Source organism: Athene cunicularia, assembly GCF_003259725.1.
Source record: "Athene cunicularia isolate RWA chromosome 1 unlocalized genomic scaffold, athCun1 chr1_part2, whole genome shotgun sequence".
Taxonomy (NCBI): domain Eukaryota; kingdom Metazoa; phylum Chordata; class Aves; order Strigiformes; family Strigidae; genus Athene; species Athene cunicularia.
This window is the reverse complement of record NW_020799092.1, coordinates 31,103,065-31,126,562: the sequence shown is the minus strand read 5'-3', so window position 1 is coordinate 31,126,562 and position 23,498 is coordinate 31,103,065. Positions and strand designations below refer to the sequence as shown.

The 23,498-nt window shown below is 38.3% G+C and overlaps 1 protein-coding gene across 7 annotated transcripts in view; it reads right to left on the bottom strand.

Annotated features, from left to right (window-relative positions):
• Window positions 1–23,498, bottom strand: part of ANKS1B (ankyrin repeat and sterile alpha motif domain containing 1B) — a 455,171-nt gene that overhangs the window by 44,340 nt on the left and 387,333 nt on the right. For 5 of the 7 annotated variants that reach the window (XM_026865597.1, XM_026865606.1, XM_026865562.1 and 2 more), the window contains exons 18-19: window positions 9,100–9,207; window positions 3,645–3,824 (exon numbers count right to left, since the gene is read on the bottom strand). In XM_026865597.1, the coding sequence (XP_026721398.1) occupies window positions 3,645–3,824; window positions 9,100–9,207 (288 nt within the window). The remainder of the gene's footprint in view (window positions 1–3,644; window positions 3,825–9,099; window positions 9,208–23,498) is intronic. The other 2 variants (XM_026865589.1, XM_026865613.1) reach the window with 1 other exon arrangement.

Genomic DNA, 23,498 nt, shown 5'->3' with positions numbered 1-23,498 from the left:
AGAATTACAAATCCTGAAGACCTGACATCTTAATTGGTGTATTTTAACAAACTTTGCTATGCTTCCTTCTAATCTCCAAAGCTCTTCCCTGCAGACATATATTTCCCTCCCTGCCATAATTTCAGGTGTGAATGAAGAGCCCAATTCCTTCAATGGGACTCCTCCTATTGATTTTGGTTCCAAAATCCTTAAGCTTTGCCTGTGTAATTTCCGTTCTATTTTAAAGGTTTAGGCAATCTTAAGAGCAACCTCAGCTATTTTAAACTATGTTAATTTGATCATATTAATCTACAGTTTGCAGGCTCAGAATTCAACGACGACAGTCAAAGATGACTCAGATTACTCAATCCTCTCCTTTTTTTTTGGAAATCCCCCCCTTTTTTTTGGAAAACAAACCATCTCACAGCCTTCTGTATTACCTTTTCAACAGTTGTGACTTATCCAATCAGACGTCAAAAGATTTTCAAAGTTGGATGACCAACTGGAGACTTGAATGACCAAACCTATTCCAGGGGGGAATCTAAATTGGTTAAGACTCATTGTTTATATTAGCTTTTTCTCCTCTTAGGTCGCAGTCAGTCTGTTAGGGAACTGTGAATGAAGGTACATGCTGGCCTTGAGACAAAACCACCCACATTAAGCTAATTTAAATAGGTGCTTCCTCCAGGAAACAAAGTGTATTACTTACAAGCAGTTTTCATCATGGTTTAGAGAACTGTTTAAACCCATATAGCAGATGAAAGGAAAACAGATTTGAACAGATGTGCTCATTGTTTTAACAATCACTGGTTGATATCTGATGCAAAGATCAACACGTTTGATGACCCCCATGTAAAGGTTTAGTGCAAACACAGCCATAGTAAAGATGAAACATCAGATCCCACCATTTTCTCAAAATGTCTTCAGATTTTAGATTTTAAATTGAGGCTAAAAATAGTCTTATCCTAACATTTCTGAAATGAAATCAAGTTCATGAAAGCAATACCATGAATAACCTCTCAATACTGTGTTGGCTTCTCTCTTCAAGGCCATAAAAATACTCATGAATCTCATCATCAAGAACACACCTAAAAGCCTTTCAAAAAATCACAGCATCAAAGAAGTCTTTATGCACATCTGTCTACTACAGCATACAGTAAACATGCAGATTCATACAGCAGCATGCAAACAGCCTAGCAAAGAAAGGGTTAATATAAAGAATATCCTCAAAGCAATTCCAATAAACCCTCCAGATCATTCTGTTTGTGAGAAGTATTCTAGCTGGAAAGATGAACTGGTATCAGCTCAGAAGTTGTTAATCTGACATAAGCCAAAAGAACCTGCAAACTGCAAGGAGGAAGTTGCTAGGTAAAAAAAAACAACCAAACAACAAAACAACAAATGGAGCAGGAGGCTGATGTTAAGAATTAGCTAGATCTCCTTTATTTTTCAGAAACAATTACTTTACCTTTAATTTCAAAGGGGCTTTGGGGGAAAAGTTTGAAGGAAGTATAGTTCATTTCAGCAGAGCACATATTTAAAAAAAAAAAAAAAATCTATTTTTGGGCTAGAATGGTTGAAGAATTCCCTGATTAGCCTCTTAACGGGGTGAGTCCAATTTAGTGAGAATGATCACCAGAGGGAGTCATTGACTTTTCCATTAATGTCAAAGGGAACTTTACATACATCAGGAATGCAGAATTTGGGGACAGAGATGAGAAAGACTCCAAACAGATTGGAGTTCAGGGACTAACACAAAATTTCACCTGAATCCATTTTCCCCTTTGGAGTCCCACAGGATGACTGCTATATTCTGCGGTGAAAGTCAGACAGAAGGTGCTGAAGTAATTCATTCAGTGGGTACACACTCCCACAAATAAAAAAATCCTAGCACTTCATCGGTTTTAGTGGTTTGGAGTGGTGCAAGTATTCATTGCTCAGTTTTCTCTTTGGATATGCAACATACCACAGTCTTCCTGGAAATGTAGTTTTTAACATCCCAAACAAAATCTCCAGGTGCCATATATGAGAGAGTGTCATACCTCTTGGGAATATCAGAACTTCACATAGAAAAGAGTGAAAAGGAGACAGAAAGAATTTCTAGTGTGGTTTTCTGTTGTTGTTTTGTTCTTGTTGTTTTGTTTGGTTTTTTTTCTTCAATGTTAGTGACTACAAGAGGAAATGAGAATAGGGATTTGTGAACTGAGTGATAAAATGAACTAAGTAGATGAACCGGTCTACTCAGCTGTAAACCAGTGTGTATTTCATGCTCAAACTCCTAAATTTCATGATCTTCAAAGAAATATTTTCATATTAATAACTGCTTTTCCTCGCTGGACTTCAGCTCAGCCTTGTTCTTGCCACAAAAGCCCAGCAGATTTTGGTTTGAAAACAAGCTCATTCACTAGGAAATTTTTCCCTTAATTCTGTACAAGATTATACAGCAGAAAATTAGGAGATTAAAAAAAGGCAAGGAAACAGTCCCACCCAGCCAAATACAATTTCACTTCCCTAGAAATGTCCTCTGAACAAACGGAATTCAATTTGTTTCTGTGTTCCCAGGTAACAACAGCACCTTGTTTTGCTTGTTTATTTAATCACTTCTTGTTCATGTAATTAGCTGAGACCACAGCCTTTTGTTCATTATGCTAACCATAACATAGTTATTTGCATAGCTGCTTCCATTTTGAGACTGAATTTTATGTTGAGGATCTATTTTGGGCTGTGGCAGGCAGAGAACCACTGGGAAGCCTCACACAGGGCAGCGTGCAGCAACCTGCTCCTTTGTGGAGTGAGTCGCTCCAGGAACTGCACTGGCTGTCCATCTGCTTCTGACAGCAAATCAAAGCCCTATTTCTAACATACGCTGCAAAGCATCACACGGCTTAAGACATGGCTGTCTTTCAGCATGTGCACCACCAAAAAACCGCCGAGTTCATCTTAAAGTATTTGCACCAACAGGCTGTCCAAGCTTAACTTTACTGCTGTTAAGAATAGTACAAGACATCACTCTGGTCTTGATTTAATTTAACATGCTTGATTTAAAATAACTGCTACCCTTACTGTGGTCAGGTGAAAATATTTAGAAATGGAGGCTCCTTTAGGCTTTCTTTCATGAACAGTTTGATTTAGCATCCAGTGGAGTCTAGTGCTGTTGTGATGCTCAAATGATTTCTCGCACTGTTAAATCTTTTTAAAAAAACTCAAGATATATCCCCAGATCACAAAGTTTAGCAGGATGTTGACCCTCTCCATTAATAAATGCAGCAATCACCACTCCCCAAGCCCTTTGAGCTTCTGGCAGTGAACAGATGTCAGCTTATTTTTATATAGGTTGCTCAGAAATTGAGGAATCGGCATCTTCTTACAGAAACAAGAGGCAGAGTCAGTGCTGGTGGGAGTCTGCATGCTCTGGTGCACAGGGAGCACCTGTATCTCAGCCTCCAGGCACCAAAACAACCCCAAAACTCTATCTCTCAGGAGAAACTGCATATCAACTTACACTACTTGAAATATGCAGAACTGGAACAGACATCTTGAAAAAATTGTCAGTATTTGTAGTTTACAATTCAGCCTTCAAATATGACCCACAGCTATAGTTAGGATTAGTTCTATAACCAATTGCAGCAAGGAGCAGCCTTCTAATGGCATTGTTTTAACCCTACCTGTGCCATCTGCCTCTCCAGCTTTGACCGGGGAATATCATCAAAATAGTTTTCATTTCTTCTTCTCCTTGCATCGCCCTGCATGATAATGTGGGGAACGTCCAGGGAGCCACCAGTAGTGAAAGTGCTTTGGCTAAGTGATGGAGACAACTGAGGAGGAGTGTGGTTACCACTGGGTTCCTGGACAGAGAGGAGAAAAATGCAGCATAAGTAGAACAGCATATTGCTGACTTCAAACTACACATTTAAAAGTGTATTTATATTATTCAGACTAAAAAAAATAAGGAACAATTCCTGAAGTAGAGGTTACTGTGAACGAACTTCTGAGATTTTCCTACCTAAGGTGCAGAGCCCACCTGGAAGAAAAAAAAATTCACTGTTTACATGAGCTAGTGGCAAATTCCCTCTCCAAAACCTCCCTGTGTAATATATACTCCCTTTTACGACTGCTAGGGAGATAAAACAGTGAGTTACTTCTTGTCGAGGCTGAAATAAAGCCATGATTTAGGACTAGCTATTTGTAAGATGAAATACATTCTCACCACTTCTGAGCAGCCACTCTGAGCAGTGAAAGTGATTTGAAAGTGATCTGAACTCTAGCAACATCTTTTGCTGGAAAAAAGAAATGCATGAACATTTACAAAATATAGACACTTTGTTTGCAATTTTTATAGGTCTTGCAGAACATCCGTTTAACTTGAAGTACTGGATATCAGAAAGAAGCTAAATAACAATTCCTAGAATGCATGAAAGCATCAGAGTACAAATATTTTACCAGGCTTTTCATGTAAGCTGTGTTGAACCGTGACCTTGTATCAGTCAGTGTGCAAATACCACAACACATTGATACATGAACTCAATCTAATGAACAGCTAAACATGTCCTCCTGATCTTCTGTTTTACGAGGATCTGCCACCACACCGCTCTCAGACAGCCACCACATGTATGTTTGGAAACACTTATTCTCATACACATCACTTGTTCGAACACCAGTTACGAACACTGGTGCCCAGCTCCACCATTCAACACTATGCTGGAAAATGCAATCAGCAGGACCAGAGCTACAGTATACTCAGCCAGTCTGCACACATACCACCCCTGTGTGGACTGTAAAAATGCACAGGGAAACACATTCCTCTCATGATGTAGGCTACTGGGCTCAATTTCTCTGACACTGGAGATTTCTGCAAAGGTAAGTTCTTTGGAGGCAGAACATACCCAGGAGCATGTTTGCACAGTACAGACCTTGTCTAAATTACCTACTGCTGTAACACTGTATTTCAATACTGAACAACAAGAAGGGACCTGAAGCAAAGAGCTGCTCCAGTGTGTGTGGAGGGTAAAAAACCTTCCTTTTTATTTAAAGGAAAAAAAAAGTGGATATTTCATGCACGATTACATTGAAGCAAACCTAATTCTGAAAAGCATAGAAGTACTTTACTCCATGCTGTTAATAAACAAGATCTGGTCTAAGAAATCAGAGCACTTCAATCTCTTCCAAATGGAAAGTTGCAATTCTCTGTATGCATTCAAGTGATAGTAACATCTGATATTAATATCTGAAATGTGGGAGTCTACGTGACATTATTGCTTGCAATCACAATAATGGATTAGTATTTTCCATGTTGGTTGACCAAAATCACACAATATATAGTAGTCTGGCAACTTCTAATTAATTGGGATTTTTTTTTGTTTTTTCATTCTCTAGCTTTCCTATGATCCGAGACAAGTACTTCACATTTCCCAGGGCAAAGAAAGGAGTTTTTTCCTCTTAGGAATAGTCTTTTTCCTTCCTTCATGAAAATCCACCTACATTTGGTCCAGTTAAAAGCTTCTGAAAAGCTGTAATCTGCACACACTCAGAAGGTTTGGTGAGGCATAATGTCTAAAGCCTACCCCTGGTTCTTCCACGGGCCCAGTTCTGACTAGATGGTGCAGACACCTCTGCCCTGAAAATAACCTGAGTACATGGGCACCAAATGAGAAATCTTTTAATGACTGCTACCTGCCCCTCCAGCTGTGTACATAACCACTCTCTGATCCAGATCATGATTCACCACTGTTAGTAGACTGATACGGCCATCAGTGCATCAAAGTGACAGATGACCATGCAATGGAAATAGAGATTCCAGCTCTCATAGAGCTTTTCATATTTTATCAAACTGTATATAAAGAAGAAATTCACCCAGAGATCTACATTGGAAGATTGTGGGCAAGGCAATATAGACAAGAATTACAAAGTCGAGAAATAAAAGAATTACGGTGCCTCTGCATTATGGAACAGTATGTAATTGTATGATTTTATGCTATTTTCCCAAAGTTGTCCTTCACAGCACAGATGGATCCTCAACTGTGCAGCATGTTGTCATATACTCAGCACTGTGTTATCATTAGTTATTGTGTAGTCAGTATTTTATTCTCAATTCATTTCGTGGCCCCAAACCCCTTCCCTAAACTCTATTCAAATCCTGCTCTGAAGATAGGATGACTAATAGCATAATTTTCATAATGTTCGTAAGTGCTTTACAAATGTCAATCAATTTATTTTCACAATACCCTGTAACTTCTGTCATTTTATAATCACCACTTTAGTGTGGGGGACCTGAGACACAGAGACAAAGGTTAAAAAATATCAGTCACTATGGATGCCCAATTACAGTATCTATTGCCTAATTTTCTGAGTGCTGGTATTCAAAACTCCACTTCTATTGATCTAATTTGCAGCACTGTGTGCTCAGCACTTGTATAAATCAGACTCCAGACTCCAGTCAAATAATACTGAATGTTGGTAACATACAATTAGTGACTGTTTATGAAGTAATTTCCTAAATAACTTGCCAAGCGTTATCCAAGGGCTTTGTGGCAACAGCAGGTGTAAGTCTGTATTTTCGTAGCTACAGCTATTCCTTTAATCATGAGTCTTTCTCCCATTGTCCCTTCGTTACTCTTCCTTACTACATACTCACTTTCTCATCTCCTTACCAAATCTGCAGACCAGGCATGGATGCCCACGCAGGTGCTATCATGTCCTCAGTACCACGCTGCTTCAAATCATGTTTCCACCCTGTTGTGAATGCATGGATACATGCCCTGCAGGGATGCCTGATCATATATTTCACTATCAAAATCTGCTTCATCCCCACCTGTCAGTCCTGCAGGTCACATAAAGCTGGAACCACGCAGGTCAGGACTGGAAGGGAGATTAAGAGATCCTTCCTCAGGCTGCCTTATGTGCATCTTATGCCCCACAAATGTTTGTCTAGCCAGTTCCTGAAACCAAGAATTCCCTCTAGTGAATTAATTCTTGTGTTAAACTATCTCTACTAATATAAAGCTGCTTCTCCAGAACAACAAATTGTTGCTCTTTCAGTTTAAATTCCAGACTCCAGTGCTGACAGGATGAGGCTGGGTTCCATGAATAACATGGAAACTGGTCCTGTAATTAAAGATTATAATGCACTCAAGGAAGGAAAGCAAAACTGCATAGGTAACCTGAGATCCAGGATTTTCTAACTTCATGAGTTTGAAATCAAAATAACCTTTCCTTAGTACACAGTTATTGTGGGAATAACATATTTTGTGGATATTTTTTAATGTTTGTTGCTTTTCCTCAATATTTAACCATTTATTCCTTTGACATATTTTAAAAGCTAATGTGAAAAGAGTTGAAAAAGATGAATTGTTATCCATGCTTAGGTTGACCTTGGGACCTTAAAAGCAGACTCTTCAAACAACAACTATCTTTTCTACTGATCTACAGCATCCTGGATTAGTGGAAGGTGTCCCTGCCTATGGCAGGGTGTTTGGAACTAGATGATCTCTAAGGTCCCTTCCAACCCAAACCATTCTATATAAATCGATCTTGTAGTAGCAGCAGTTTATTTAAAACAATTTTCAAGCTAAAAATTATTGCAAACTACTGACTAAATACTACGTCTTTGTTTTGTGTGAAATGGCATAGTAGCAGTTGATGGGAAAGAAAACCTTAATCCAAACTCACGTCCCCCTCTTTAGGATTCTCTGTGAAGACTCCAATACCACGAGGTGATGAATGACATATAGCACTTGCCCACATCAGCAGCTCTAGCTGTGGAGCGGCAGACTACTTTTTATCATTTTGACTACAGATGGAGGACATTCAGTTTTCTCTTCACTATTAACTAAGAATATACAGTCCTAATCAATAACAAGGGCTGTGGAAACTTTCCCACCTGCTGAAGAGGAACTAATTCCCCAGTCCAGAGCACTGAAAGTACTGAGCAAAAATGTGAGACTTTAAAATGGTTCCTGTTTCCTGGGAGTGTTTTAACACCTGCCATGCATCAGGAATCACTCACATAATACATAAAAAATGAAATACAAGAAAAAAATCCACACATTTGTGCAATGTGCCTTAGAGCAGGATGTTATAGACTTGTGAGATCTTTTTCAGCATGACACTAGAAGAGGATGAATTGGGGGGCAATCTTAAATGTCTATATGTGGCATCTGAAAATAAGCAGAGTGAAAACAGGCTGGTCACAGAAATTGTAAGTGTATGTAAAAATAAGCCCTCATTCTGTCTTTCTCTATTTCTCTTTACACTAGGAAATTTAACTTGGGAGCACAGACACTCTCTGACATTTGGAATTTAGTCCCAAATGTGATCCCAGTCAGAAATGCAGCCCCATGAAAATAATGAGATCCAATCAAATGCAAAACGTGTGACCTAAAATATCAAAATAAAAAGTGTTGATATGAACTCCCTTGGAGAGAACACAGTAGGAATGGGTCATCAGACCACAACTTGATAAGGGCAACAGACAGCAAGTAAGCAGAGGCATTGGATCAGAGAAATTGAGTGAAGGTGGTGTAATGAGAGAAGATTAAATCTAGTCAAGTGTGGAAAAACCCCAGGGACATTGCAACAAGGTTTTTGAAAGAGGGAATGCAAATGAAAAATAAAAACACTACTAAACTTTTGATACATAAAAACATCTTAATGGCATTTGTACCTCAACAATTTCAAGAGGATCTCTTTAAAGAAAGCATAAAGTGCATGTCTGAAAAGCAAGTGCAAGCATTTGAAAACATGAAAGGAAAATGGTAACTCTTCTTCTGCAGTATTGATCAGCTGGGCTGGCATTCCTGTGGGCAAATGTAGATGTGCAGGTTGTACACACCTGGTCCTGAGTTTCTTTTTTGAGTAAAGAAGATAAGCTGTTAATTCTAAGATACTACTTATCTCATCCTAAGGTAGACATCTGAAACAGGTCAGATGAATCACCCTGTAAAAATGTCAAATTATTTCTGCTGGCTATATGGGGAGGTGCAACTGAGCAGGTCAGCCTGTCTACAGTGTAAATTTCTGAAGTGAGGTAGGTTGAACCCCACTTGAAGCAGCTGTTGTTTTCATGTGAACGTTATGAAACGCTTGCTGACTTCTTGAGAAATGCAAATAGTGATAGGGACTTACCCTGAGGGTTATTGACCGAGGTGGTTTCTGAGGAGGGTCTTCGTGAAGCCTATCTCCCAAAGATGCCAGAACACGCTTCCGGTGGCCAATCAAGCTAATTTTTAAGACCTGAAATAATAACAAAAATACCTCATTAAAAAGAACACATTGCAATCATTAAATGAAGATCCATTCAGAGTGAAGCCATTTTCTCTTTAAATCTTTTAACAAGTTAGTCCACTACACAGGCTAAGCAGAGAGCAGCGTGAGACAAACAATCAGCAGAGAAAATGAGAGATGGGATCAAACAGGGGAAAACCCAAATAAAATGAAGGAAGAAACTGAATCAGGTATAGATGTGGAAAACTGAAAAGAAAAAAAAAAAAAAAGTCTTGAAAATGAGTAAGGAGGAAAGGAAAATGAAACAGGAAGAGAAGGCAGTAGATCTGTCACAAAAACAAGAAAGGGGAGGACAACACTGGACAAGGAAATGTAGAGGTGCAAGCAAACTGTGAGTATTAAAGGGAATTAATGGGATGGATGAGGAAGACAGTAAGGAACAGCCAGAAAATGCTTAGAGAGGGCATGAGGGGAGAAACGGAACTGCACAATGAATAAATGTTATCACTTTTAAGTCTATTCACCATGCCTTTCATGGGTAATCTCCAAACAACGTGTACAGTTTGCATTATTATGTACAATCATCCGTGCGTAAGAATGGACAAACTTTGTCCTGGAGGTCTATTACTTTTATCAGATGCAAGGAAAAAAATCTCTGTTGCACAAAATTATGACCATCAGTGGATAGGTTCAAATACCTTGTGCTTGTCCAAACTCCAAGAGCACTGTCAAAAAGGTGTTCCAAATTTACTGCAACTACTCCCCACTTGTATCTCTCTATGTTCCTGCCACATACAAACCCACCACTGCTCTCAGAAAAACAGAAAGATCAGAAGCAGCAATTCAGAAACTTAAGCATTAGTGGAAAAAAATCGTATTTTGATGCTATTCTTTAATGGCTACAATGGCTTCAAAGTGTAAGGCAGCCCTAATTGTAGAAGCAAGTCTCTGCTCTGCAAACAGCAGTGTCCTCACATAACTCTTTCAGACTGTATATATGGTTTCATACACCAGAGCTGCCTCCATCTTTCTCAGAAAACAGTACTTCCCACTATATTTAGGACCACCGTGTGTCAACACCCTTCAGCTGAGAGGAATTTCTCACTCAACCTAAAAAAGTAGTAGTCCCCAAAAAACCCTGAAAATGTTACCTCTTGAGTGAGCAACTACCTCAGTTTAAGCAGTACCACCAAGAGCTACCATTCATGAGAACAAACAAATAAAACCCAAACCCCAGCAACTCCCCTATGACATCTCCTAGATCCAATATCTCAGGATATTGTGTGTCATTACACACTGTCATTATTCTGGTGGGTGGACTCCTGCCTCTCCATGGGCACGTGAATTCATCCACATGTCCTCTGTTGGATGTCTCTGTGCTATTTGATAATGTTGATCATCATGAACATCTTGTTTGCTCACATCTACAAAGCAAGGGGCTGTGACATGAAACAGCTCAAGGCCTTCCTCGGAGAGGCAGCTGACCCTGCAGTTCAACAGCAGACTTATGCTGCAGTCCCACAAGCCTGCAATGTACTCTCCTGTTAGTCTTGATCTGGAGAAGCATGAGTAAAGCTGAGAGCATGCAGCACACACAAAAACGCTGGAGGCATGCAGAAGACTTAGTTATATATTTGGTTTATATTGAATGTTAAACAGAAGGGTGCACAGTTTATCTCTGTATTTAAATAGATGAAACACATAAATGAACTACAGCTGCTTTAAGCATTATTCAGGTAACACACTTCAGTGAACTTGCTTCTTTCATAATGCTTCCCCATCATCAAGACCATATACCCAGAGATTTTTAAGTCAAGCTACAGTTCTTGGGTTGCTTCGAGGTCCTCAGCACCTCTGATTGTCTTATTAGCTATGAAATCACACAAGGCAATTCTCTCTGACTTCACAGAGCTGTTGAACAACAGCTGAGAAAAGGACAAAAGTCTTGAGGGACTTCACACATAAGAGATCAGCAACAGGTCTAAATGATTATATTATTTCAAAAACTGTGCTAAATTTGAAAGCAATACAGACCATAAGTACTACTAAGCTTATTCCACATATTGTTTTTCAATTGAAATGGTGGTCACCCAAAATTTGAAGTGGCAGGGATTTAAAGATGCAACCTACAGAAACATATGGTCCTCAGACAGTAGGTAGCTGTAGCCCAGTCTCATGTGGACCACACCCTGTTAACTGAAGATGGCTGTATTTCTTGGAAAACCTGTCTAAAATGCTGTTTTCTGAAACACTCCTATATTTGAGTTATAAAAGTTTAACACCCTGAAACTCTGAAAACTTGTTCCATGATGGATTATACTTGACAATGTTTATCAAAAATGTCAAACACCACAAATATAGGTCAACAATGTGCAATTGTAAAGTTGCCTAAAGAAGTATCTTAGAAATATTTTAATGCTGTGTATCAGATAACCGTTAAAAGTCTTGCACTTATTCAGCCCACAGGTTAGTTCCCCATGAATATTTTATATATACCAGGTAACACTGAACACAGTAACACTGAACTATATGGACACACAATACAATGCACCAAAATGCTACGCAGTGAAGCATTTTGTCAAATGGATTGTAGCCTACTTAATATATGACAATGAAATGAGCTTTGCAGTGTGGCTGCAGGAATCAGCTACAACATGTCATGAAATTGTTCAGAGTAGCTTAAGGCCCTCCACAGCCTGTTATTTCATTATTGGAACACCAAAAAAAAAGCAGCATGTACATGACATGCTTCTTTCCATACCAACAGTAGGATACCTGAGACAAAAATAATGCGACTCTATTACATATATTTGCTTATATCTGATGCTGCAATACAGTTAAAGGAGAACGGGGCAAGTCATTTGTCCAAAGAAATTATACACACACACAAATTTAATCCTATTTTTACCTCCATATTCTCCAATGATTATCATACAAAATGAAATTTCACTAGGAAATTTAAGAAATCCACAGATGTAATCAATGTAACACTTTGCATTTAGATTCCTGACTTAGTTGACAGATGTTTTAAAAAACAAACACATGTAGCCCAATAACTCCCCGATGACTCTATATGTGCAGATGCTGGAATTAACAAGTTATTCCATCTAAAACTGAGCATTGTTTTTGCAACATTCTTTTGCCTGATCTTGTTTTCTGATTGAATAATATGATCTAATACTGTACTTTCTTTTTCTTTTTTAATGAGTATTATGAAGATTACTAAAATTCAAGACACCGATTCCCTTTCTTTTGGAATCATCTGAAGAGTTACTGTATTGGGTAACATTAGAACCATCATAGAATCAGAATGGTTTGGGTTGGAAGGGACCTTAAAGATCATCTAGTTCCAACTTCCCTGCTGTGGGCAGGGACACCTAGATCAGGTGGCTCAAAGCTTCATCCAATCTGGCATCACCAGGTTGTGTCTCACCATCCTCGCCTCTTCTCTGGGCTGAACAACCCCAACTCTTTCAGCCTGTCCTCATAAGGGAGGTGCTCCAGCCCTCTAATCATCTTCATGGACCTCCTCTGGACTTGCTCCAACAGGTCCATGTCCTTCTCATATTGGGAGCCCAGAGCTGAACACAGCACTCCAGGTGGGGTCTCACAAGAACAGAGCAGAGGGGGAGAATCACCTCTCTTGACCTGCTGGCCACACTTCTCTTGATGCAGCCCAGTTGTCTTTATGGGTTGCGAGCACACATTGCTGGCTCATAATCAGTTTTCCAACCACTAATAATCCCAAGTCCTTCTCCACAGGGCTGCTGTGCAAGTGGTCTGGACTAAACAGGTAGCAGCAATCAGACACTAGGAACTAGCTACAAAGTTGAAAAACTAGAGTGATCAGAATAGTACTAGTGATTGTCTGGTAGCAGTATTAGACACTTCAGAATTTAAGAAGAAAAAAAGGTAAATGCAAGCCAACAAGGTGTGATCTTCCTTTTTCTGTAAGTAAACAGCCCTAGCTAAACTCAATTTTATTAATCATTTCACTGCTGGTCATATTGGAATAAATTCCAAACTCCAGGATATCTGGAACTGCAGGTGAAGAATACTTTGATTATTACTGCTTTCCTGCCACAATGCTGCCCTGTGGGGGCAGTGCCCAGAATACCCAGGCAGTGAGCCCAGGCCAACCAGTACAGCTCACTTGATGATCATCCTGATTGGTTTAACTGAAAATTTGAAAAAGGATTAAATACACCTAAATACAAATTCCAAGCATGGACAACTATTCAGAATTTTACAAATCCTATCCATAGGTCAGTGGTTAACAGTTAAAACAAGAAAAACCTGCAACAAACGAAAATGCACCACATACTGACTAACATTACATGGTGTGATAATTAGGCATAGTTATCTTTCAAAATATGCCGAGTCAGCTACAATACAGAATGCCCAATGGCTTACCAATACCAAACACAGCCAAATCTAGTCAAAACTATCATAAGCCCTTGCCATTTTTAACAGTGCAGGGGTTTTCCTGAAGACCCCTAACTGGCCAGCAAAGCGTAGGCATGTGGAAACAAAGAAGCTCCAATGCACCCTGCAGATCAGAGACTCGTTGCAACTCTGCTAGATGCCAAGACTTCTCTGGTTTCTACAACTGCAGTGGAAGCAATTGTTTATTATGCCTATAAAGAGACTTGTAAGAGACTTATGATTTCATACCATAATGATATGAAATATGCACCATTATCCCCTTGAATTAATTACCCAACTGGAAACAGATGTCAGTTGTCTTGGTAACAGCATTTCACAAAGACAGATGGTTGCCTAGTCCCATTTCTACATGTTATCACAAGGAACTGATTTTTGTTTTGTCCCCCCCAGCCCCTCAAATATACAATTCAGTTGCAGATCTCCATTTTAATGTTACTAAGAAGCCAAAGGCCAAGATTCTTCTCCATGTAAAGGTAATTCTGAATGCCAGGTTATTACACTCCTTCAAGCTGCACTGATGCACATTATGTGCTGCCAAGGCAGTGGTGTTACAACGCTGTTCAGTCGTTGCCATCCCAGGTCAGATTCAAGCAGGTGAGGATTTATTATTTTTTGCAGAAGTTCTCAGGACATGCTTTGGTACTACTGAGGCTTCTGGAATGTTTGTCCTGACTTCTGACAGACAAGCCATTTTTGTCATTAAACTGTTTTCCAAATTCTCATTAGTTTAAGAACTGGATGACTGAAAAAATCAGGTGCTAGTATTTTTGCCTCCACTAAAGATAAGAAAAAGTAATTGTAATCAGTAACCCTTAATATTTAAATGGAAAAATTTTATTTTTCATTAATAAAAATCAGGAAAATATAGTGAAACAAGACTTGGCCAGTGCTGAGACCTGGCCACTTTACCTCCTGAGGATGTGTCTCAGGCTACATGCTGAAACACTTTTTAAAAACAATTTTTAATTAAAAGTTAAATCCATGGCCTTAAAAAAAAATAAAAATCACAGTTTAATGATTTTGCAAGCCTCAGATGTAATGACAAATATTATATATGTGCATTTTTATTACATGAAGCTCAAACCAACCCCCATAAATCAGAAATCCTGCAAGTCTATTATACATACAAATAAAGATTATTACAATAATGATTACCTATTCTAAGAGACAAGGCTGAAAGTATTATTTAAGTGAGAAATAGCAAGCACTAAGCAGGTCAGTACATAAAGTGAAAACGTTCCTTCTGTTTTCACAAGCAGTAAGTGAAAAAAATACTGGACAAGCTTGAAAGGAGGAATACATTTCCAAATTGAGTCCTAGAGGACAAACTTCTTAGACTGTTCCCTCCACTGGTGACTTGCATTCTCCTACCCACGTGCTGAGCTAATGACAGGTCCAGTCACTGGTTAAGATCGGATTTGGAAAATGTGTGGTCACAGAGACAAGGATTAAAATTCCTGGCCAACCTCCTTGAGGCCTTCAATGTTATTCATATAGCACTACAACAGAGCAACTGCACTACCAATATGTTATCCCACAATATTTTGCAGGATTACTTACATAGCAGATTAATTATAATTAAAGTTACTGGTACTATAACATGCTTCATAATGAGCTAATAATTTATTTACCTATTTTTAATATGCAATTATCAGCAAAGCACATTAATCGGTACACTAGCATGAAATATAGCTAGTGTAACAAGAAACAGGAGATAAAAATACAAACCTCCATAGAAAATTTTAACAGCTCTAGAATTGATCCCTTTTCTGATCTTGATTCAGTTTCACCATGGACTTAATTCCAAGAAAAAGGAAAAAAAACCCACTTTCAAGTCCCTTTAAAGAATGGGACACATTTGTCTACACACTCAAGCTTTCTAATAACATAAAATAATGAATGTTTTCATAATACCAAAAGAAGCAAAAAGCCATTTGCTGCTTGAAGTAAAAATGCAGATTACTCTAGCTCACAGTTAAAACTAACGCAGTCATTAAAAGGTAAGATCTGTAATATGAGAACAGTATCAGTTAATTATACAGATATATTAATATATTAGAATTGAAAATTGATTGTTTATTTCTATATCTTCCAATAAAATTGCAGTAAAAATAACAAAAAAAACGGAGATGGTGTTAAATAATTTCTTCCAATAGCACAATTTAATGGGGGTCCTTCTATGCATTTTGGTTTTTTAATCATCATCATCTTGTACATATGCAATGACTACAAAAAGAATGTCTTCAACAATCAGACAAAAAAGCCAAATGCTGGACAGGAGAACCTGGACCATGCATCAGAACAAATGTTGTTAAGAGATGTTATTTAGCACATATTCAGTTTCTTAGTATACTTTTAAGTTACCAGCTGCGTGCACAAAGATCTAATAATCATATTAAAGCATTTTCAGTTTACTAAAATTATTTTTCTGTATTGTAAAGCATTCACATTAAAAGTGTGAGTATTGAATATCTAGTTTAAGCCAAATCAATGCACAGAGGCTACCTATGGCTTGCATTCAAGCTGTGCTATGGAGCAGTTCACACAGAATACCACACAGAGCAATCCAGAATACAACTTATCCCCTAAAGTATTAAATATCCCAGAGTTAAAAACTTGATCATGCATTATTGTTCCACTGATAGCATTAATATTTACCCAATTTTTTAAGGGAAGAGCTGTATAAAAATCATAAAGAAGTACAAAGTGTCTGCAGTCTTTGATACAAAAGCCTTCACTGCCAATGTCAATACTCCATTAGTATGAACCGACTGTGTGACACTAAGGACGCAAGCCATCCTAATATGCTGACAAAGTATAGGAGAATTGTCCTACAGGTCTCATGAAAATGCTTCCTTAAAAGAAGATCTGCAGAAAAAATATCAGGGTTCGCTCTTACTAGAGGGGTGCTGGGCTGCAGAGTGGGAGCAGCTAAGGCAGAGCGACCTCCCAGGGATCCCATCTGCCTTAAAAACAGACCTGGGGGGCAGGCAGGGAGCCATTCTCTGTGCCACCAGCAACTCATCTACTTCCTTTCTTGACCGTAGAAGAGCTAGCACTGGTAAATACACACGGGTAGGAAAGTACGACCAAGGATGAGGGAAAGAGGAAAAGGTGGAAAACCCCTCTTCAGCAGCCACTTGTGCTTACAGCAGTGCAAGCCAAACACGAGATGCATCCATCACAGTGAAATCTCAGCTTCTCTCACACTGGACCACCCAAAAGGACAGCTAGTATATATAAAAAAAAATTATAAATCTGTGAAGAATGCTAAAGCCACAGAAACCATGGTTTATGAGCCCATGCTTTCTAGTATTCAGCAGTTACTAAATTTGGTTTTCTAGTCCGTCTGTCAGGTATCTGCCATTTTCCTCCTGAGGTCTGGAACAAAGCTGTCAGAGACAGGGTAGCCATTTCATTAAAAATGTTTTTCTTCTTGTAACTGTTTCTGCCTTATCAGTAATCAGCATGGATTCACCCTACTGCAAAGCAGCTGCTTAGTCTCGGCCACATCACTTTCTTTGAAAGCATTTGGCACACTGGATGAAGTAAAACACACTTGGTGATGTGTCAGTATAGGCACTGTTAACTTTTTTTTGTGTACCATGTGTTATGCTGTCCAGCGATGCCACCTCTATCATCTTAGTTTCATTACTTTACAGGAAATATGCACCTACATATATGACCTGATGTAAAGAGGGTCCTCAATTATTGCTCTACCTGCTCTGCAACAACAGCCAACTGACGAACTTCATCAGTTTTGTTTCAGCAAGGACACTCCCCAAAAGAATAAACATTGAATGACCAATAACCTCAGTATAGCTTATGGCATGACATACAACCTTAGCATAAAAAAAAAAAAAAAAAAAAAAAAAAATTGTCCCATACCATCCTGGTTTGCAATCCTTGCTCATTAAACAATTATTTAATTATACTTATTAAAACAATTATTACAGGTTCTAGAAGAAAATCATGGCTTGCAATAAATGGTACCAGCCCATCTCCCCAGGTTTCACAACACCACCCTTCACCTTCATCAATCTCATCCTTTAACACCAAATAGAAGCTACTACATATGTAAAAGCTACCAATTCATATCAACTGCAGCTATAGTAATTACTGGGGTTTTTTTCAGGTAGTCTAATTGATTAGCATAATTAAATTAAAAGCAATTTTGTCTACAGATACATTTGGTTTGGATTGTGAAGTTGCTTGTCAGATTTTAAACCCAACTCTTGTCCATTTTTCAACTACGTGATATGGCTTTAAAAAGAAGCTATTAGTTCCCTCTTACATCCTTGTTTTGTTTGTCCCCTTTATGCTATCACAACTGTCAATACTACTATTTCCTTAAAAAAAGGCAATGGCCACTATGGCAGAGCAGAATCATACATCACAGGCAGAGTCTGCATCATGCTGTACTTTGACTCTTAATCTGTGAGGAGGAAGCACCGTGGGTGGGAGAGAACAGGCTCTATGAGCACAGCAGGATGGCTGGATTAACTCTGCCAGGGGCAGCAAGGGGACAGCAAAAGCGTTTCTCAAAATATCTTTTTCTTTCATGCCTTGAGGTAAGAGCAGGAAGGAACACCATCAAAAAGTGGGGTTACAAAAGGATACAAATAAAGTAGCAAAAATATTCATCCGTCAATAGCTCGAGTAAGTTCTTCCCTTGTGACTCTGAGCAACACGACAAATTCCAACATAAAAGATTATTGTCTGCATGATTTGAGATAAATTGAAACCACAAGGCCATTCAGATCATACCCATCTTCTTATGCAGATTCCTTCATTAAACATTCAAGATTAGTCTGGTTTAAGGAAGAAACATTTTTGTACGTAACCAAATTAGAACAAAGCAAGTGGGCAAACTGTACCGAAGAGCTCTCCAAACAGGAGGCTGATTTTGTACTAGTTAAAAAAAAAAGATAAACTGAACTTCATATTAACAGTGAAAACCAGCAAAGCTTTGGTCATCTCAAACTTGTAATAAAATTATTTTATAAATTAAAAAGAATATAGATGTGTGTATCTTTTTGAATTCTACAGTTTGGACAGATACATTATTAATGAAGCATTCTGGCAAACCCCACCAGTGAATGGGTTACCATGGGACAAGCTTTCTTGCTATAAATTCTATTGTTTTTCTTCAGCCTTAGCAAAAGGTTCTGAAAAAGGAAAGTTCTAGTTCTCCTCAAAGGGAATGTCAAAAAGAAGATAAACCTAATCTTCATGGCTCAGGCTTTGCTTTTCTTTTCTTGTTCTTTACCTCAGGCCCATCCAACCCATGCAATAAAGTTGGAAGAAGGAAATACAGTGCCAAGGATTTCATTCCCCACTCATCCCATCAGTAGTAGTATTTTGCAGAGTGTTACACGAGGGGATTTTCAGACCTGCATGAAACCAAAATGACTTCGCAGACCTGTGGACAGCTGCTCCACATTGCAAGAAGTCAGAGGCCCCAAATCACATCTATAATGATTCCCAAATCGCTCTTCATGTTGTCAATAATCTACACCATGTCTAAATATTGTAATTACGCAAATATCCTTAATCCAATGATTAACCATTCTGACTCCTAAATTACGTTTTCATTAATATTTAACATAAATTGTTTCTTCTCTAGCTCTTGTTCTGTCCTCACTGATTTATGGAAATAATTAATCATTATCTCCTTTATAACATCCACTTACATGTTGGCAGAAAGTTATGTTTGCCCTCAGCCTTGTTCCCTCTAGAAGGAACATGCTCATGACACTAGGTATCTTGTTACAAGTTGAGACACAGCCATGATTTCTAACAAACAACATGAGCAGAAAAAAGCCAGCAATCCCTCTTCTCCTAATCTAAAAACCAATATAAACACATAAAAATATTACTTTAAAAATAAATAATGTAAACCACAGAAAAGAACAGTTTTCCTTTCTGTTGCAAGTCATTTATCATAACGTACATTCACTTCTGCTGAACTCTTCTACCAAGTATAACTCTCGTTCCTAAATTTGTTTTATTTGGACATAAAGAATGCAACATATAAGCACATTATCCCAGCTGAAACATAAAGGGAACCATATCACAGGACAGAAATCTGCAAGCTTTTACAAACACTCCTCTCCTTAGCATGCACAACATACATGTATCACTGTCCTTTATTTGTGTTATGCTGTTGACTGATGTTCAATCAAATATCCAGCAGCTCTACTACTCCTGCCCATATTATTCCCCCAGTACTGCTGTTCAGTAATATACTCAGAGCTCATTATATTCTCTCACATGACCTGTACTTCCAAAATAAATCACTTTCACATTTCTCCAATTAAATCTTACATAACTGATTCAGCCCATTTATGTGTTATGAAGATCATACTCTATTTTAATCCAGTTTTACAAATGTTACTACAATGTTAAATAATCACCCTTCAGATCAGAAATAATGCCATGAAAATCCAAATTTGGGATGATGCCTGCCATCTGCAGACCTTTAAATTTGCTAGAGCTGAAATGTTAAAGCAGAAAAAGAGATTAGTTTATATGCATATTTGTATCTATTGATTTATAGTAAAATGTACAATAGCCAGTGGTGTTGTGAAGCCAAGTAAGTTTCTACATCATCTTATCACAAACATGCACTACAGTACAACCACATCAACTCACTGAAAGAATTCCCATTATGAACATTTTACATGAAAACACCACATGAAGTATGATTAATAAAGAATCAGAGAAGTAAATTTATATGAATAAAAAGCAAATAATTTGCTATGTTCTAATACGTGGCCACTTGGGATTTCTTCACATGACTTGGACTCAAAATGTATTTCTGAGTTGTATTAAAGAATTAACTAACATTCTGGATTTTTTCAAATAAGTAATTAAGCCTAAATTTAGTCACTGTTAATTAAGGATAGTTTTAGAAACTTTACTATGTAAGTACACATCCCATTTATGTGGGTTTTTTCAGCTCTTCCTGTATTTGTGATCCAGATGTGGATCCAGAAAAGTATAAGGCTCTTCTCATTTTAAGAACCTTGATATTTAAGTTTACTTGTTTCTGCTGTAATATGAACCTCTGTACTATAAAATATTTTCCACTTATGATTTGTGTTCATATTTTCTTATCAAACAGATTTCTCACAGATACTCAACAGCTCAAGTAAACCAAATTTCTGCATAGAACTGAAAGTAAATGACTCTGTGACTTTATTAGTAGGAACACAGTACTTAAGCACAAGGTTAAAATATGCTTTTGAAATGTTATGTTTCTGTATCATATACAATGGGTTTATTCAGCTGCAGGCAAATTTGTAATTTCAGGAACTCACTCTGTTTTCTAATTTGGTCTGAGATAGATACAGCTGATTTTTTCTGGAATAATATCTATCACAAGGAATTCAGCAAGTGCTGATGTTCCCACCAAGTCCCCAGGACTCAGGTGCCTTCCCTGGCTGTGAGCCCAGGGGACAGAACCAGCATGAGAGAGCACTGTGCAGCCAGGTTTTCCCAACAAAGCGTAGCACGGACGGAATGGGAAAAATTCTCAGGATTCTTCACACTTGAAGATTTAGAATTATATGTAAAGTTAAGAAAACATTTTAAAAGAAAACACAAATGTACTAGTGCTTCAGAGCTGGCCAGGGGACAAAAATGTGTATTTCAGTTTGGAAAACAGAGGGAGCAGAGCATGGTGCACCCACCACCACCACCCTGAAATTTCAAAATGTGTTCCCATAAAATGGGTCTCTGTTGGCAGAGCCCTCTGAGGATTGACACAGAAGCACCAATTCAAAACCAGCATGCTGGAAGGCTGCGGGATGGAGAGGTTGGAAGCACAGTGGGATGCTTTACCATGTGCACTTTCCTGCCACTACCCCGGGGTGCCCTTCCTGCTCACAGCTGCTTCGCAGACATCCCACAAGCCTGACTGCTGCACATCAGCACTGCTTGGGCTCACGTTGAATATGTTGCGACATGCTTCATTGCCAGGACACACAGGCAATAAACATCTTCAGAGAGAGCTACAATATATAACATTACAGTCTACATTTGTGTTACAGACCAACATAAACTAAGATCTCTCACAGGCTGGGGATTCCTCTGCATCCATGGTCAGGGAGTAAAGGGGAAAGCAAATAAATGAGAAAACACTCTGCAAATCAAACCAAAAGATGGTGAGAGACACCACGAGCTACAACTAAGTCCTAATGTATAAGGAATTGTATCTGTTGAGAAAATGCAAATGCTGTTTTATTAATCCACTTCTTAACTGCAGATACAACCAACGCAAGCTCCTGAAATAATAGGGTAAAATGGGAATTTGGAAACTATAAGAGAGAAAATGAGTGCCAGAAATTTTAAGAGGATGAATAACACAGGATAAGAACAGAAAGACCAGAAAATGGGTCATTATAGTAATCAGATGAGAAATAGCTAATGGAAGGATTTACATTTTACAATAAAATTAAAAGGTAAATAGTTATTTGAAGGATACCAGTAGCTGTCATCCACAAGGCCTTTGTGATAAACCAGAGTACATTATTTTGTTTGTCTGTTCTGGTTATTTGGATAACTTTCTTGTTTTCTTCTTTGAAAATTCAACTTCCTTCTCTCTCACCTGTCAACCTTCTCCCTCTCTTCACATCTTATTTTCAGCTCAACAGACCCCAAATTCCTGTCCACCTTGCAGCTTTGCTCCAGGTCCCCTTTATTTCTTTACTGCTCCCCACCCAGCTCAGCAATTTAATGTGCATTTGCAGCCGTATTCCCACCTTGTCTAGCTGACCACTACAGCGGTGACAGGGAAGAACTAACAAAAGAATGAGCAAAACCTGACGAACAACAAGTCAGGTAAAAAGCCTGGGGAAAAATGGAAAGGAAGCTGTTCGTTTAATAGTAAGATCAGATTTGATTTAATGGCATCAGCTCTCCTCCATAAGCAGTGAAATAATCATGCAATAAACTTTTTCAATGTTTGTTTAATGTCTATTATTCATGTCATTTATGGGATAACCACCCAAGCTTGCAGAAAGAGACTGCCTCATTCTTCAACAACTTCTGTCCTTATTTTGCACCTCTAGGATACCGTTGAAACTAAGAGAACAAACACCCACATATGTTTCTATTCTTTCGTAGTCTGTTCAGTTCAGCTTCTGTACAAGTGGTGCTGCTAGGAGCACTGCAACCAGCTCCCCTCACCAGCTGTGACCTAGGACGACTTAGTATACTACCAGGCATAGTATGATTGTTTAATTCTTTATTGAGATAAAACACATAGAGAAAACACTGTTTTAGCAATAGGAAGCATTTTGCAGAATGGCTATTCCGTAATGTTTTGAAGAAAGAAGTGATTCCGTGAACATGGGCTCCTGCTATGGAATTTTTTTTTAATTGTGCATCTAATTTTTAGCTATTTAAAATCTTGTGAAATCTCTACAACAGGATTTATTTTCTTACTCTCTAAACTGAAAATGATTAAAGTGTCATGATGCATATTTTCTAAGTATGAAAATACCAAAATTTACTTCTGTATATTACCATTGTATTATTTTGCTAATAAATTTTCTAAGTCCCCAGGAATTGGCATATATGTTAAAATCATCTAGGGTCAGCGTTAGCAATTTACAAGCTTCAGTGGTTCAGAATCTCATATTTTTAAGAAAACATGGCATGTGTTTGTATCAGCAAGTTTCATCCGTCATTATCCATCTCCCTCCTACACCTTTCTAGTATAAAAACCACTTCTGCTTGCTGACAGAATACTGATTTGGCTTCATTTAAATGCTAAAGCAGCATAGTCCAGCTATCTCATTTAAAATGTGTAAAGTTGTGAAACAATTGACAAGCACAATGAAGAGTGT